The sequence below is a fragment of the Euphorbia lathyris genome, chromosome 1 (assembly GCF_963576675.1).
Source record: "Euphorbia lathyris chromosome 1, ddEupLath1.1, whole genome shotgun sequence".
NCBI lineage: Eukaryota > Viridiplantae > Streptophyta > Magnoliopsida > Malpighiales > Euphorbiaceae > Euphorbia > Euphorbia lathyris.
Genome location: NC_088910.1, coordinates 140,490,117 through 140,506,608, shown reverse-complemented (window position 1 = coordinate 140,506,608; position 16,492 = coordinate 140,490,117). Strand labels below are relative to the sequence as shown.

Below are 16,492 nucleotides of genomic sequence, written 5' to 3'. Positions count from 1 at the left end.
GAACCCGAAATCCTAACCCTAATTCGAGTCTGAAAGCGCGGTTATTTATTATTGCATGTCCACGTTTAATTAATTAAACTAATTAGGCATGGAAAGCTAAATTAATTAGGTAAAAGATTTAAACTTTTCAGGTCAAAGTGCAAAATTAATTAGGTGAAAAAAATAAAAAAAGAATAATTTCATGGGAAATTAGGTTAAAACCGAACGAAAATCAATAAATCGCATTTTCGAGGCCCTAGACGAAGGAATTTGGCCGAAATAGGGTGGGGCCCACATTAGTAAATGTGGGTTCTTCCCGTTGGCCCGTTTCCATCGTAAATAGGAACCCGAAATCCTAACCCTAATTCGAGTCTAGAAGCGCGGTTATTAATTATTGCATGTCCACGTTCAATTAATTAAACTAATTAGGCATGGTAAGCTAAATTAATTAGGTAAAAGATTTAAACTTTTCAGGTCAAAGTGCAAAATTAATTAGGTGAAAAAAATAAAAAAGAATAATTTCATGGGAAATTAGGTTAAAACCGAACGAAAATCAATAAATCGCATTTTCGAGGCCCTAGACGAAGGAATTTGGCCGAAATAGGGTGGGGCCCACATCTATAAATATGGGTTCTCCCCGTTGGCCCGTTTCCATCGTAAATAGGAACCCGAAATCCTAACCCTAATTCGAGTCTAGAAGCGCGGTTATTAATTATTACATGTCCACGTTTAATTAATTAAACTAATTAGACATGGAAAGCTAAATTAATTAGGTAAAAGATTTAAACTTTTTAGGTCAAAGTGCAAAATTAATTAGGTGAAAAAAATAAAAAAAGAATAATTTCATGGGTTAGGGTTTCGGCGTTTCGAGGTTGCATTCCCATCGGAAACGGACCGACGGTCAAAACCCACAGCAAAGCTGTGGGCCCCGCCCCCGTTTGGCCAAATTCGGACGTCTAGGGTCTCAAAAACGCGATTTAGTGATTTTCGCGCGGTTCTAACCTAATTTTCAATGTATTATTATTTATTTATTTTTGTTTGATCTAATTAATGATTATCTTTACCGGTCGACCTAATTAATTAATTGTTAAAATGTAATAATAATAAGCTCTAAACATTAGAGGATCAAAATTCACTTGATACGGAAAAGGGGGGAAAAACGCCTTAAATAAAAAGCGAGAAGCGTCGAATTAGGGTTAGTGTCCCGGAACCCTAGTTTTCACGGTACAGTTTATTATTTAAGAGTTTTTAATATTTAGGAGTCTTTTATTATTTAGGAAGATTAACGTGTTTTTTTTGTTATTTAGGAGTTTTTTGTTATTTAGGAATATTTTTAGTATTTACCATTTAGAATGCTATTTTGGTATAATCCCATTTGGGGAAGAATACTTGTGTGATCAGGAACAATTGTACATCTTTAAAAGGGGATGTTTATTGAATAAAGAGGAGGATAATTTTTACACACTAAAAACCAATACACGGAGTTAAGCAATCTCTTACAAATCGCTACTAAGCTTTCAAAATAGGTTCTACGAAGAAGAGGAGCCTTTTTAGGTGAAAGTGCAAAATTAATTAGGTGAAAAAAATAAAAAAGAATAATTTCCTGGGAAATTAGGTTAAAACCGAACGAAAATCAATAAATCGCATTTTCGAGGCCCTAGACGAAGAAATTTGGCCGAAATAGGATGGGGCCCACATCTATAGATGTGGGTTCTTCCCGTTGGCCCGTTTCCATCGTAAATAGGAACCCGAAATCCTAACCCTAATTCGAGTCTGAAAGCGCGGTTATTTATTATTGCATGTCCACGTTTAATTAATTAAACTAATTAGGCATGGAAAGCTAAATTAATTAGGTAAAAGATTTAAACTTTTCAGGTCAAAGTGCAAAATTAATTAGGTGAAAAAAATAAAAAAAGAATAATTTCATGGGAAATTAGGTTAAAACCGAACGAAAATCAATAAATCGCATTTTCGAGGCCCTAGACGAAGGAATTTGGCCGAAATAGGGTGGGGCCCACATTAGTAAATGTGGGTTCTTCCCGTTGGCCCGTTTCCATCGTAAATAGGAACCCGAAATCCTAACCCTAATTCGAGTCTAGAAGCGCGGTTATTAATTATTGCATGTCCACGTTCAATTAATTAAACTAATTAGGCATGGTAAGCTAAATTAATTAGGTAAAAGATTTAAACTTTTCAGGTCAAAGTGCAAAATTAATTAGGTGAAAAAAATAAAAAAGAATATTCATGGGAAATTAGGTTAAAACCGAACGAAAATTAATAAATCGCATTTTCGAGGCCCTAGACGAAGGAATTTGGCCGAAATAGGGTGGGGCCCACATTTTTAAATGTGGGTTCTCCCCGTTGGCCCGTTTCCATCGTAAATAGGAACCCGAAATCCTAACCCTAATTCGAGTCTAGAAGCGCGGTTATTAATTATTACATGTCCACGTTCAATTAATTAAACTAATTAGGCATGGTAAGCTAAATTAATTAGGTAAAAGATTTAAACTTTTCAGGTCAAAGTGCAAAATTAATTAGGTGAAAAAAATAAAAAAGAATATTCATGGGAAATTAGGTTAAAACCGAACGAAAATCAATAAATCGCATTTTCGAGGCCCTAGACGAAGGAATTTGGCCGAAATAGGGTGGGGCCCACATTAGTAAATGTGGGTTCTTCCCATTGGCCCGTTTCCATCGTAAATAGGAACCCGAAATCCTAACCCTAATTCGAGTCTAGAAGCGCGGTTATTAATTATTGCATGTCAACGGTTAATTAATTAAGCTAATTAGAATTGGAAAGCTAAATTAAATAGGTAAAAGATTTAAACTTTTTAGGTGAAAGTGCAAAATTAATTAGGTGAAAAAAATAAAAAAGAATAATTTCCTGAGAAATTAGGTTAAAACCGAACGAAAATCAATAAATCGCATTTTCGAGGCCCTAGACGAAGGAATTTGGCCGAAATAGTGTGGGGCCCACATTTATAAATGTGGGTTCTCCCCGTTGGCTCGTTTCCATCGTAAATAGGAACCCGAAATCCTAACCCTAATTCGAGTCTAGAAGCGCGGTTATTAATTATTACATGTCCACGTTTGATTAATTAAACTAATTAGGCATGGAAAGCTTAATTAATTAGGTAAAAGATTTAAACTTTTTAGGTCAAAGTGCAAAATTAATTAGGTGAAAAAAAATAAAAAAAGAATAATTTCATGGGAAATTAGGTTAAAACCGAACGAAAATCAATAAATCGCATTTTCGAGGCCCTAGACGAAGGAATTTGGCCGAAATAGGGTGGGGCCCACATCAATTGATGTGGGTTCTTCCCGTTGGCCCGTTTCCATCGTAAATAGGAACCCGAAATCCTAACCCTAATTTGAGTCTAGAAGCGCGGTTATTAATTATTACATGTCCACGTTTAATTAATTAAACTAATTAGACATGGAAAGCTAAATTAATTAGGTAAAAGATTTAAACTTTTTAGGTCAAAGTGCAAAATTAATTAGGTGAAAAAAATAAAAAAATAATAATTTCATGGGAAATTAGGTTAAAACCGAACGAAAATCAATAAATTGCATTTTCGAGGCCCTAGACGACGGAATTTGGCCGAAATAGGGTGGAGCCCACATCTATAGATGTGGGTTCTTCCCACATCTATGAAAAAATGTACTATGATAAGTGAAATTAACTACAATGTTACCAAATGGTAAAAATTTATCCATAATGTTTCCAAATATTATCAATTGTATCCCTACCTAATGGTATTTGAATAAACTAGTTTGATTGTTATTTGATTGCAGTATGAAACATTTCAAATAAGTTTATCAATAAAACGAAAAGGTTTCGTACATTTTGACGAATTTGCTTATAATTGTGTGACCAATAAAATAGATATTTTAGACACTTTGGTAGTTTTGTATAATGGTGTTAATAATGTAGTAAATATTTTAGATATTATTAATGTTTCAGAGGTCAATGTTACTGTTTATATTTTATGGACTCAAAATAAAATCAATATCCTGAAAAATTAGAGGTGTCAAAATGAGTTATCGTGTTATAATTATGTTATATGCATCTATATATTCCACGTGATTATATATGATATAAATTATACAAAAAAAAGATAATCGGGTCAAACGAGTCGTGTCAAACAGGTTGTTTCTGTAAATTTTATTGTCCTGTAAAAGTTTATAGGGCTACAAAAGAAAACTCATTATTACACATTTTTCTCCTCATGTTTGCATTTTCACTTTAAAAGATACAGTTTTAGGTATTTGGTTAAACACCTAAACAAACAACAAGTGTTTACGAAAAAACCTTAAGCCTAAATTGATGCTATTTTGTACGTGAGGCCTAAATTGATGCTATTTTGTAAACGTTAAGCCTAAATTGATATTATGTTGTCAAGACCCTAGAATAATTAGGTGAAAAAATAGGAACCGAACGAAAGTGCAAAATTAATTAGGTGAAAAAAATAAAAAAGAATAATTTCATGGGAAATTAGGTTAAAACCGAACGAAAATCAATAAATCGCATTTTCGAGGCCCTAGACGAAGAAATTTGGCCGAAATAGGATGAGGCCCACATCTATGGATGTGGGTTCTTCCCGTTGGCCCGTTTCCATCGTAAATATGAACCCGAAATCCTAACCCTAATTCGAGTCTAGAAGCGCGGTTATTAATTATTGCATGTCAACGGTTAATTAATTAAACTAATTAGAATTGGAAAGCTAAATTAAATAGGTAAAAGATTTAAACTTTTTAGGTGAAAGTGCAAAATTAATTAGGTGAAAAAAATAAAAAAGAATAATTTCCTGGGAAATTAGGTTAAAACCGAACGAAAATCAATAAATCGCATTTTCGAGGCCCTAGACGAAGGAATTTGGCCGAAATAGGGTGGGGCCCATATCTATAAATGTGGGTTCTCCCCGTTGGCCCGTTTCCATCATAAATAGGAACCCGAAATCCTAACCCTAATTCGAGTCTAGAAGCGCGGTTATTAATTATTACATGTCCACGTTTAATTAATTAAACTAATTAGGCATGGAAAGCTTAATTAATTAGGTAAAAGATTTACACTTTTTAGGTCAAAGTGCAAAATTAATTAGGTGAAAAAAAATAAAAAAAGAATAATTTCATGGGAAATTAGGTTAAAACCGAACGAAAATCAATAAATCGCATTTTCGAGGCCCTAGACGAAGGAATTTGGCCGAAATAGGGTGGGGCCCACATCAATTGGTGTGGGTTCTTCCCGTTGGCCCGTTTCCATCGTAAATAGGAACGCGAAATCCTAACCCTAATTCGAGTCTAGAAGCGCGGTTATTAATTATTGCATGTCCACGTTCAATTAATTAAACTAATTAGGCATGGTAAGCTAAATTAATTAGGTAAAAGATTTAAACTTTTTAGGTCAAAGTGCAAAATTAATTAGGTGAAAAAAATAAAAAAAAATAATTTCATGGGAAATTAGGTTAAAACCGAACGAAAATCAATAAATCGCATTTTCGAGGCCCTAGACGACGGAATTTGGCCGAAATAGGGTGGAGTCCACATCTATAGATGTGGGTTCTTCCCACATCTATGAAAAAAATGTACTATGATAAGTGAAATTAACTACAATGTTACCAAATGGTAAAAATTTATCCATAATGTTTCCAAATATTATCAATTGTATCCCTACCTAATGGTATTTGAATAAACTAGTTTGATTGTTATTTGATTGCAGTATGAAACATTTCAAATAAGTTTATCAATAAAACGAAAAGGTTTCGTACATTTTGACGAATTTGCTTATAATTGTGTGACCAATAAAATAGATATTTTAGGCACTTTGGTAGTTTTGTATAATGGTGTTAATAATGTAGTAAATATTTTAGATATTATTAATGTTTCAGAGGTCAATGTTACTGTTTATATTTTATGGACTCAAAATAAAATCAATATCCTGAAAAATTAGAGGTGTCAAAATGAGTTATCGTGTTATAATTATGTTATATGCATCTATATATTCCACGTGATTATATATGATATAAATTATACAAAAAAAAGATAATCGGGTCAAACGAATCGTGTCAAACAGGTTGTTTCTGTAAATTTTATTGTCCTGTAAAAGTTTATAGGGCTACAAAAGAAAACTCATTATTACACATTTTTCTCCTCATGTTTGCATTTTCACTTTAAAAGATACAGTTTTAGGTATTTGGTTAGACACCTAAACAAACAACAAGTGTTTACGAAAAAACCTTAAGCCTAAATTGATGCTATTTTGTACGTGAGGCCTAAATTGATGCTATTTTGTAAACGTTAAGCCTAAATTGATATTATGTTGTCAAGACCCTAGAATAATTAGGTGAAAAAATAGGAACCGAACGAAAGTGCAAAATTAATTAGGTGAAAAAAATAAAAAAGAATAATTTCATGGGAAATTAGGTTAAAACCGAACGAAAATCAATAAATCGCATTTTCGAGGCCATAGACGAAGAAATTTGGCCGAAATAGGATGGGGCCCACATCTATGGATGTGGGTTCTTCCCGTTGGCCCGTTTCCATCGTAAATAGGAACCCGAAATCCTAACCCTAATTCGAGTCTGAAAGCGCGGTTATTTATTATTGCATGTCCACGTTTAATTAATTAAACTAATTAGGCATGGAAAGCTAAATTAATTAGGTAAAAGATTTAAACTTTTCAGGTCAAAGTGCAAAATTAATTAGGTGAAAAAAATAAAAAAAGAATAATTTCATGGGAAATTAGGTTAAAACCGAACGAAAATCAATAAATCGCATTTTCGAGGCCCTAGACGAAGGAATTTGGCCGAAATAGGGTGGGGCCCACATTAGTAAATGTGGGTTCTTCCCGTTGGCCCGTTTCCATCGTAAATAGGAACCCGAAATCCTAACCCTAATTCGAGTCTAGAAGCGCGGTTATTAATTATTGCATGTCCACGTTCAATTAATTAAACTAATTAGGCATGGTAAGCTAAATTAATTAGGTAAAAGATTTAAACTTTTCAGGTCAAAGTGCAAAATTAATTAGGTGAAAAAAATAAAAAAGAATAATTTCATGGGAAATTAGGTTAAAACCGAACGAAAATCAATAAATCGCATTTTCGAGGCCCTAGACGAAGGAATTTGGCCGAAATAGGGTGGGGCCCACATCTATAAATATGGGTTCTCCCCGTTGGCCCGTTTCCATCGTAAATAGGAACCCGAAATCCTAACCCTAATTCGAGTCTAGAAGCGCGGTTATTAATTATTACATGTCCACGTTTAATTAATTAAACTAATTAGACATGGAAAGCTAAATTAATTAGGTAAAAGATTTAAACTTTTTAGGTCAAAGTGCAAAATTAATTAGGTGAAAAAAATAAAAAAAGAATAATTTCATGGGTTAGGGTTTCGGCGTTTCGAGGTTGCATTCCCATCGGAAACGGACCGACGGTCAAAACCCACAGCAAAGCTGTGGGCCCCGCCCCCGTTTGGCCAAATTCGGACGTCTAGGGTCTCAAAAACGCGATTTAGTGATTTTCGCGCGGTTCTAACCTAATTTTCAATGTATTATTATTTATTTATTTTTGTTTGATCTAATTAATGATTATCTTTACCGGTCGACCTAATTAATTAATTGTTAAAATGTAATAATAATAAGCTCTAAACATTAGAGGATCAAAATTCACTTGATACGGAAAAGGGGGGAAAAACGCCTTAAATAAAAAGCGAGAAGCGTCGAATTAGGGTTAGTGTCCCGGAACCCTAGTTTTCACGGTACAGTTTATTATTTAAGAGTTTTTAATATTTAGGAGTCTTTTATTATTTAGGAAGATTAACGTGTTTTTTTTGTTATTTAGGAGTTTTTTGTTATTTAGGAATATTTTTAGTATTTACCATTTAGAATGCTATTTTGGTATAATCCCATTTGGGGAAGAATACTTGTGTGATCAGGAACAATTGTACATCTTTAAAAGGGGATGTTTATTGAATAAAGAGGAGGATAATTTTTACACACTAAAAACCAATACACGGAGTTAAGCAATCTCTTACAAATCGCTACTAAGCTTTCAAAATAGGTTCTACGAAGAAGAGGAGCCTATCGTCATGGGTGAGTTTGAACAATGGACAGCCAAGGTTCAGGAGAGTAGCAGAATCCGATAAGTAATTTAGCCAAGAGATGCGATAGTTTAAGAAGAAACCAGCACAACTTTTGAGACAAAAACAAAAATAGTGATGAAGCACCACAATGACCTAATGAGGAGACTCATAGAATTAAATGGTTACTCAATTTTCTAACAAGCACAAACTCACAATCATCAAAGAAAGAAGCAAGTGAATTACTATCTTAAAAAATGGAACCAAAATAAGAGCAGAGTTGATAAGATTCATTGAGAGTAACAACAAGTCAATAACTATCTAGCAACCAACTCTTGCTAAAAGTATGCGACACCATAACCTAAGCATCCACCCCACCACTAAAGTACCAACTTCCATGAGTAAAACATAAGGGAAGCACAAAATTATCATTAAAATTTGCACAATGGGTAATGCGGAGAAGATACCATTTTCTTACAAACTTGAAGCACAAAATCCATCCGATCCACCAGCTAGGAGCTTCAAGTAAACCCATCTTTTCGAACTCTAATATCTGTTACAAGAAGCAAAAACTTAAACACACTTGTAATGAGAATGAATTCTCAAATTTAGCTGTAAAATATTATCTTCAGACAGTTATATTAAGAAAATGTGAGAGTTGAGAGAATCAGTTATATATCAGTTACAATAAGCTAAAACTTAATGAGAATTAATTCTCATATTTAGTTGTAAAATATTATCTTTAGACAGTTATATTAAGAAATCATGCGGATTTAGTTGCCCCACAATTTTGTTAGTTGCCCTACGTTTGTAGGTAACAGATTCCTGATCCTGAAGAATGTAAATAAGTATTAAATTTTTTGTCAAACAATTACCTTTAAGAACCAATTCCGAATTTATAGCTCCTCGCCTCGTCAATGCAATTTCTACCTCCTTAACATGTAAAATCTGCTTCATGGTCTCCTCAACCAAATTCATGCAGTCATCACGACTAATATCATCTGATTCTAGGATGTACAAATCCAATGTAGCATGTAGTGAAGAAGGCAAGTCCGTCAATTTAAGAAATGTAGAACCCACCTGTCCCCATATTTTCAAGCTCTCAAGATTAGGACATGAAATTTCTAGGGCAGGACAGTCCTTACCAAATTCTTCTAGAATAAATGTTTTCAAATGCTCAGAAGCAACAACAACCGCACCTTCAAAGCTACAACAGCGTAATTCTAAGCATTCAAGCAAAGGACTACCAGATAAAACATGCTCAAGCGCTTGATTACCCAACTCAGAATGATCCAACTGCAAACTCTTAAGAGATTCCCAATTTACTTTCCCCTCCGGCATAAAATAACATGCACATAACTTCATCTTAACCAATGAAGAATTGTTGAAAACAAATTCCGGCAATACGTACTCCCTTCTAAATTGTAAGTTAGTAGAATCACAATCCAAAATGAGCTCCTTTACAGTTTTGATGGCAGCAAAGCGAATCCACAAGGACAATCTAGGATCCAGGTACATCAAAGGGATATTTTTGGAGTCGATAAAAAATTTCTCTGTATTCAAGCAATCACGAAGAATAATTATATTGTCAATCAAATTGATGAATTATCTAATATACATACCATTGGAAACAAAGTTGAGGATTGGGTCATCAGTCCATTTAAACGGACACATCTTGTAAAGGTCCCTCTCAAATGCGTCTTTTGTTAATGGCAAAAAAGAGACGATACGGTGGATGTCAGAATCTGGCAAGTAATCTACGCAGTCATCTATGCAGTCATCATGCTCCAAGGTTGATAGAATCTTCAAAAACAACGCAATGAATAATCAGTAACGATTATATAATCATTCAAATTTCAAATGCTACTATTCATCTGTTAAACGAAATTAAACTTAAAAAACTTTCAATGAGACTGAATTCCTAATATGAAACTTACCTGAATCAACCAACGCCCAATTTCTAGCTTCTCAACATGCTCAATCTGAGCAATAGTCTGCAGCAAATTTATGCAGTCATTGTGACTCATTTCGTCTGCAAGCTCCACATCGTCGAAGTAGAAATCAAAAGTAGCATAGAGTGAAGAAGGCAAATTCATTAACTTAAGAGATTTAAACCACACTAGACCTGATATTCTCAATCTCTTAACATTAGGACATGAAATTTCAATTGCACTACATTCGCGGCCAACTCCATCCAAAATAATAGTTTTCAAACTTTTAGAGGCAATAACAAGCTCTCGAAACAAATAACAGTTCCATAATAGTAAGTATTCAAGGAGAGGACTACCACATAAAACATTCTCAAACTCTTTATCTTCCACTTTACAATCATATAAATACAAAGTTTTGACACACTCCCAATTTACTTTCGCAATCGGCGTTAAACTAAATGTACATAACTTCAATTCAACCAACGAAGAATTATTGAAAAGAAATTGTGGCAACGAGTAGTAGACGAACTTGTTGTTGAAATTGAGAATGAGCTCCTTTACATTTTTTCTCACAGCAAAACGGATCCACAAATCTAAATTAGGATATTCATACTGCTTAGTGAAACGTTTCAATTCGATGACGAATTTGTCCATATTGGAGCAATCATGGAGAATTAGGGTTTTGTCAATGAAATTGGAAAAAATTTCGTGAGACATACCATCATTAGGAAAGAATTTGAGAACAGGAACATGAGTCCATTGATACTTCCACCATTTGGATAGAGCTAAAGTCTTGACTAAATCGGTTGCTGGCAGGAAGGATAGGATGCGGTGAATAAGGAAATCCGGCAAGGCACTAAGGCGGTCTTCTTCTTCTTCTTCGCCGGATTTGATTCTTTTATTTCCATTTTCTGAATCGCAGCTTCCAACTCCACTTCCCTCGCTTTCCACTATGGAAGCTCCACCCGATCCCGCCATAAACAAACAGTCAAAAACTGAGATTGCAAAGCTATGTATGCGTTTGTGATTTGAAAATCTACAAAATGGTAGAATTCGGACAATTTTTGAAAAGAAAAAGAAAACGATAGTTCAATATTTATTTCAGGCAAACTAAGGTCTAGGGTTTAGTGACAGATTTGCAAAAACACTGCTTATGTTTTAAAAGTTTACAAATGGGCTTTGGATCGGGCCGGACCGTATTGGGCTTTTCAATAAAAACATATGTCCAAGTCCAGCCCAACTCATAGTAAATATGCTTTAGACTCGAGACGGATTGAGCTGAATTAGAAAACCTTAATTTCAGGTTCAGTCCTGGTCTGTTCCATACTTTGTTTTCATAACGTTTAAGTAAAATTGCTCAACTTGATAACGTTATGGTAAAATTACTCTTGACTACTAATATTAAGAGTAAAATTTTAATATTTTAGATGTTAGTGATAAAATTGCTTCTGACAATCAACATTAGATGTATTTTTGTATATTATCCATAGTTTAAAGTTAATTTGGTGTTTAACCATCTAATAATATATATTAAAACTACGCATATAAATATAAACATTTAAAATATTTATAATTTAATAATCAAAATTAATGATATACATGTGTAAATTTTACTATTTTATTTTTATATTTACTTTAAATAATTTAATATATTATATTATATTATATTTTTTTATCCGTAAAAAAGGGAAAGTGATACATCAGCTCTATTGTTATTATTTTATATTATATATATATATATAGATATGTTGAGAATTAGAGAAATTTTGGGGACTTGTATAAATTCTGTAGAACTCTTAGATATAATACGAATAAAATAATCTTTTTATAGAATGATAAAATAATATAATTAAAATTAATATGTTATATATTATATTGTATTTTTATCAGTAAAAAAAGAAGGAACTGACACCTCAGCTCCATCGTTACTGATTTATATTATATATAGATAGATATGCAGAGAATTATAGAGATTTTAGGAACAAATCTAAATTCTGTAGAACTCTAGATATAATACGAATAAAATAATATTTTTATATATAAATATGATAACATAATAAACTAAAATATTATATATTATATTTTTTATAAGTAAAAAAGGAGAAAGTGACACATCAGCCACATCTATAGATTGTGGTTTGATCCCCTCTGCATATGAAATAAATTTTTTTTGACTATTTTATATTTTCAATTAAATTTTAATCCTATTTATAATATTTTCATTTTTAATTGTCAAATAAACTGAAATAAATATTACAAAAAAGTACAAAAAAAATAAATCTTGTAATTTAATCGATTTACTGAGATAATTATCGTAGTTTAAAAGTTTACAAACAAAAGTATATGCTTTTTGCAGTTTATAAACTCAAAGCATTTAAAAATTGTTATCGTGACTCTTTCCCTCGAAAGGGGGCAATTTGGAACAATTAAAAAGAATGATTTTGCAAATTATCCAAAGTTCAAGATCTAGTTTGCAAATTAACTAAACCACAAGTATTGTTTAGATGAAAAATCGATTCACATATCGTTTAATTGTAAAATTCATAAAGAACGGACTCATATTTGCAAAATTTTAAACCGAAAAAAGTATCTTTACAAATGGATCAAACCACAAGATTTATTTTTATATATTTCTTTTAAAATTTAAGATAGACCACATTGAATATAAATATAAATTTAACTTGAAAATAAATACGTAACATCCTTCCTTTTTCACCTTTCTGCTATATAGAGGTAATTTAACACTTTTTCAATCCGTGCTTTCTATTTATATTTCTTAATGGAAAATTATATTAAATATTAAAAATTCCATAAAAATCTATTACAAGGTCCCAATAATTTAAATTGGGTTTTATTTTAATATAATATATTAATTTTAATTCAATTTAACCTAAATCTTTTTAACTAAAACCGAATAAATAACTTAAAACCTAAAATAACAGAAAATATTTATCAAACCAAACTGAAAATATGAAATATCAAATCTAAATAGAAGTCCAAATTATCTTGTTAGACTCATCCATCTTTTAAAAATCCAATGATACTGGGCAAGGCAACATCCTCAATAGCGGGCGCCACCGTATAGCCTAGGATAAAACAACGCTTTCACGCTAATGGCATTCTATAAATGAGGGTTATCTGATTTTTTTATATTAATTATATGATATTCCTTTTTTATATTCTAACCGATCATTGACTTTAGCATCGGAGTGTACCTAAGGGCTAATCTAACGATATCAACTAGCATTTGTAAAAGTCAACTCGAAGATTGAACTAGACCCAATATTGTGCAGTGAGCACGATCCTACTTTGCAATCTCTAGATCTTCAGTCCGAACAACTCGAGAAATTTTTCAAACGCATGGACAACTAACTGTTTAGAGATACCACTCAAATGAAGTCCATTCCTCAACACAATGACCCAAAAAGGCATTAGATCTCACGCTGGGAGAAAAAAAATGATCTCAAACTATAATGAGAAAGAGCTTGAGGTACATGATCTCGAATATAATACAACTGAAAAGCGAGATACAACTCGAAACTTTACGACATATCCTAATGCAATGTTGCTCGCCACATTGTAAAAGACGCAATTGACTCAGGTCTATATGGCAGAGATTCAATTATAGTTACAATAGGAATCAACATCTAACAAATGATTAAACATTCTTTTTTGGACACAATAAAGAAACGGGATGGGACATACCTAAAATCCATGATTAGAGTGCCAACAACAATGTTTTGCCTAGGAAGCACATCATTTGACATAAGAAACACAAATAAGTTATAGATTACGTCCTTCCTAATGAAAACACTGAGAATACTTCGATAGAAAAGTCTTAAGAAGTATTATTCTAATGTGTTATGGAATTGTGAGTTACCAAATACCATCCCACACTCCCTTCTCGTAGCGCATCATCGACACTCTTTTTCCACATCATTGGAAAACTCTTCGTTTGTTTCAATGTTCCAGCGTAGAAAATCCAAACGATCTCTATAAGATGATGAACATATACATTCAATAAGATATGATGTGTAAGATTTTTCCCACCACCCTATTAGGTGTAGCTCATGAATAGTATATGCGTTATTAGAAGAATCTTTAGATTCATTCTGACATTTAAAGGACCTAATTGTAGCTTGATTCGTGGGAGCAGTGAAAGCTCGGAGGTAAGTATTGATCTTCACGATGTCCGAAAAAGGGTTACAAGCCTCCTAAAGATGATTTTACGAGGTTTCATTAGATGTCCTCTTTTGTCATATCTTTAAATTTGGAGGTTGTCATGGATGTCCTAGAAAAATGAACTTTTCAATTGTTGAAGCGGAAGTGTTTCACAGATTTGCTTAGAACTTTGGAAGAATTAATGGCTACAGGGTCAGAGTTTTGTACGTTGTGATGATAGCAAGCGTCTTGCTGATTACGTAGAGGAAGAAAAGACAAGGTTCGTAGGGAGACTAACAAAAAGGAGAAAGGAAAACAAGTTAATGACATGAGAGGACCTTGTAAACAGAGAAATAATGCTCATGGCTCGAGCCATGAAGAATGGAATAACTGGAATCCATTTGCGTGAGAGGAATGAAGACCTAATATGTTTGAGATTACAACATTATATTTATTTGAGAATGCTCATTACACAGAAGTTCGCACCCTCACTGTTCGTAATGGTTGACAACGGACAAAAGCCACAAAATAGTGAAAGATGAACTCGAGGACCGACTGAATTAGTCACTAGGGAGAAATTTTTCAATTTTTACAAGAAACTAAGACATTCCACAAATTAATTCAATCACTTCAAGTAAGTAATTGTAAATTAAACAGATTAAATGATAGATATTCTAAATCAAGAATAATTAGATGACTGTCCATGACTCATTCTTTGAAGGGTATCATAGTCCCCTTGCGATGTTTGTTGTACCAATTATTCCGATATTAGTGAACACACCGAATAATGACTTTTATTACTCATTGAAAACCAACGTTCTGAAATCACCCCATTTCGTCCCGATCTATTCACACATTTATTAATTATGTAATCAAATCATTAAATTTTCAATTACAATCCGCTCACAACAAAATATTTGTTTCAGATCAAGTCCAAATAGATGTCAAATTCATGTCTAAAAAGCTCAACAATAAAAAAGAAGTCCAATAAATTTAAATGGAAGGAACCTCTCCACCGCTCAATCGAGGGGTAGGATGATATTTTCACACTCAAATCAACCTACATATTAATAATATCTACTTTCTCTTTCTTCATTATGTGATATCCACTAATTTTGGCATTAAAGTATACCCAAAGAGTCTATCGCAACACAAGTCAACAAACATTCATGAAAGTGCACTTGGAGGGTAGACCAAACCCAATATAATCGAATCAAATTTTATTTTAATTATGGAAGAGATTTAATTAGTGTTATCAACATACTTCAGAAATATGATTGGAGATTTTAAAAGATTATTGACGTAATTAACATTTTAAAGCATAAATTATTTAATTGACAATTTTAAAAGGTTATACATCTAATTATCTAATTAACTATTAAGGTATATATTATAAATCTAATTGGGCTTTAAGCTTATATTGTAATGAAATTTTGAAAATTGTATATAATATATTTTAGGGTTAATTACAAAAAACTACCCTGTGATTTCGCTGATTTGTGATGTAGTACTTGTGGTATTTTTTGTTGCAAACACCTCCCTATGGTTGTCACCGTTAGCAAAATCAAGGCAACGGTAAAAATTCTGTTAAATCAAAGGGGCATTTTCGGGGAAAAAAATTTGACTTGTTTTTTTTTTACTTTTTAGTTGACCTCCTTCTTCATTCTCTCTCTTATTCTTCTTTTTTTTTTTAAAAAATCTGAAATTCGCAATGAACGTTTGAAAATTCCAAATATTGAAGAACGTTTGGAATTTCCAGACATGATTCATCATCACGTCTGGAAATTCCAGACGTTCTTCAACGTCTGGAATTCCAAATGTTAATGTTTGGAAATTTTCCAGATAGCTGGAAATTTCTAGAATTTAAAAAAATAGAAAAAGAAAAAAGAAAAAAAAGGAAGAAGAAGAGATAGAGGAGGAAGAAGAAGAAGAAAAGAGACGAAGAGGAAGAAGAAAAGAGAGGAGGATGAGGAAGAAGAAGATGAAGAATAATGGAAAAAGAAGATGAAGAAGATGGAGAGAAGAGGGGAGAAAGAAAAATAATTAAAAAAAACAAAATTTGTTTTTCCCAAATTACCCCTCTACCACGTCATTATTTTAACAGTTTTCATCCATTTGCCTTGATTTTTCTAACGGTGACAACCACATGGGAGGTGTTTGCAGCAAAAAATACCACAGGTACCACATTGCAAATCGGCGAAAACATAGGGTAGTTTTTTATAATTAACCCTATATTTTAATGAAATTCTGAAAACTGTATATAGTTCAGTTTTATCCAAATTAATTTTTCAAAGGTTTAATTTAATTTTGCATCTTTTTATTTAATTATGTTATTTTGATTGATA

At 32.6% G+C, this 16,492-nt stretch overlaps 1 protein-coding gene across 3 annotated transcripts; it reads right to left on the bottom strand.

Moving 5' to 3' along the window:
- Positions 1 to 8,324: 8,324 nt before the first annotated feature.
- LOC136211131 (F-box/LRR-repeat protein At5g02910-like) lies at positions 8,325 to 11,076 on the bottom strand. Of its 3 annotated transcripts, none has more exons than XM_066002677.1 (5): positions 10,706 to 11,076; positions 9,993 to 10,579; positions 9,678 to 9,858; positions 8,931 to 9,608; positions 8,325 to 8,608 (listed from the first exon to the last, which is right to left on the bottom strand). In XM_066002677.1, exons 1-5 carry the CDS (start codon positions 10,962 to 10,964, stop codon positions 8,577 to 8,579), a joined length of 1,737 nt encoding a protein of 578 aa, XP_065858749.1. In that variant the 5' UTR covers positions 10,965 to 11,076; the 3' UTR covers positions 8,325 to 8,576. The 3 variants fall into 3 exon arrangements, with proteins under 3 accessions (XP_065858749.1, XP_065858750.1, XP_065858748.1); XM_066002678.1 differs by having other exon boundaries at positions 9,993 to 10,087; positions 10,706 to 11,068; XM_066002676.1 differs by having other exon boundaries at positions 9,993 to 11,075.
- Between the last annotated feature and the right edge of the window lie 5,416 nt (positions 11,077 to 16,492).

What these genes read in the sequence shown, in the direction of transcription:
- LOC136211131 (XM_066002676.1), bottom strand. Translation starts at nt 10,964, where the DNA reads ATGGCGGGATCGGGTGGAGCTTCCATAGTGGAAAGCGAGGGAAGTGGA. An exon ending in TTGGGCGTTGGTTGATTCAG is followed by an intron (nt 9,859 to 9,992) that starts GTAAGTTTCATA and finishes TTGTTTTTGAAG; the next exon opens with ATTCTATCAACCTTGGAGCA. An exon ending in TTCGGAATTGGTTCTTAAAG is followed by an intron (nt 8,609 to 8,930) that starts GTAATTGTTTGA and finishes TTCTTGTAACAG; the next exon opens with ATATTAGAGTTCGAAAAGAT.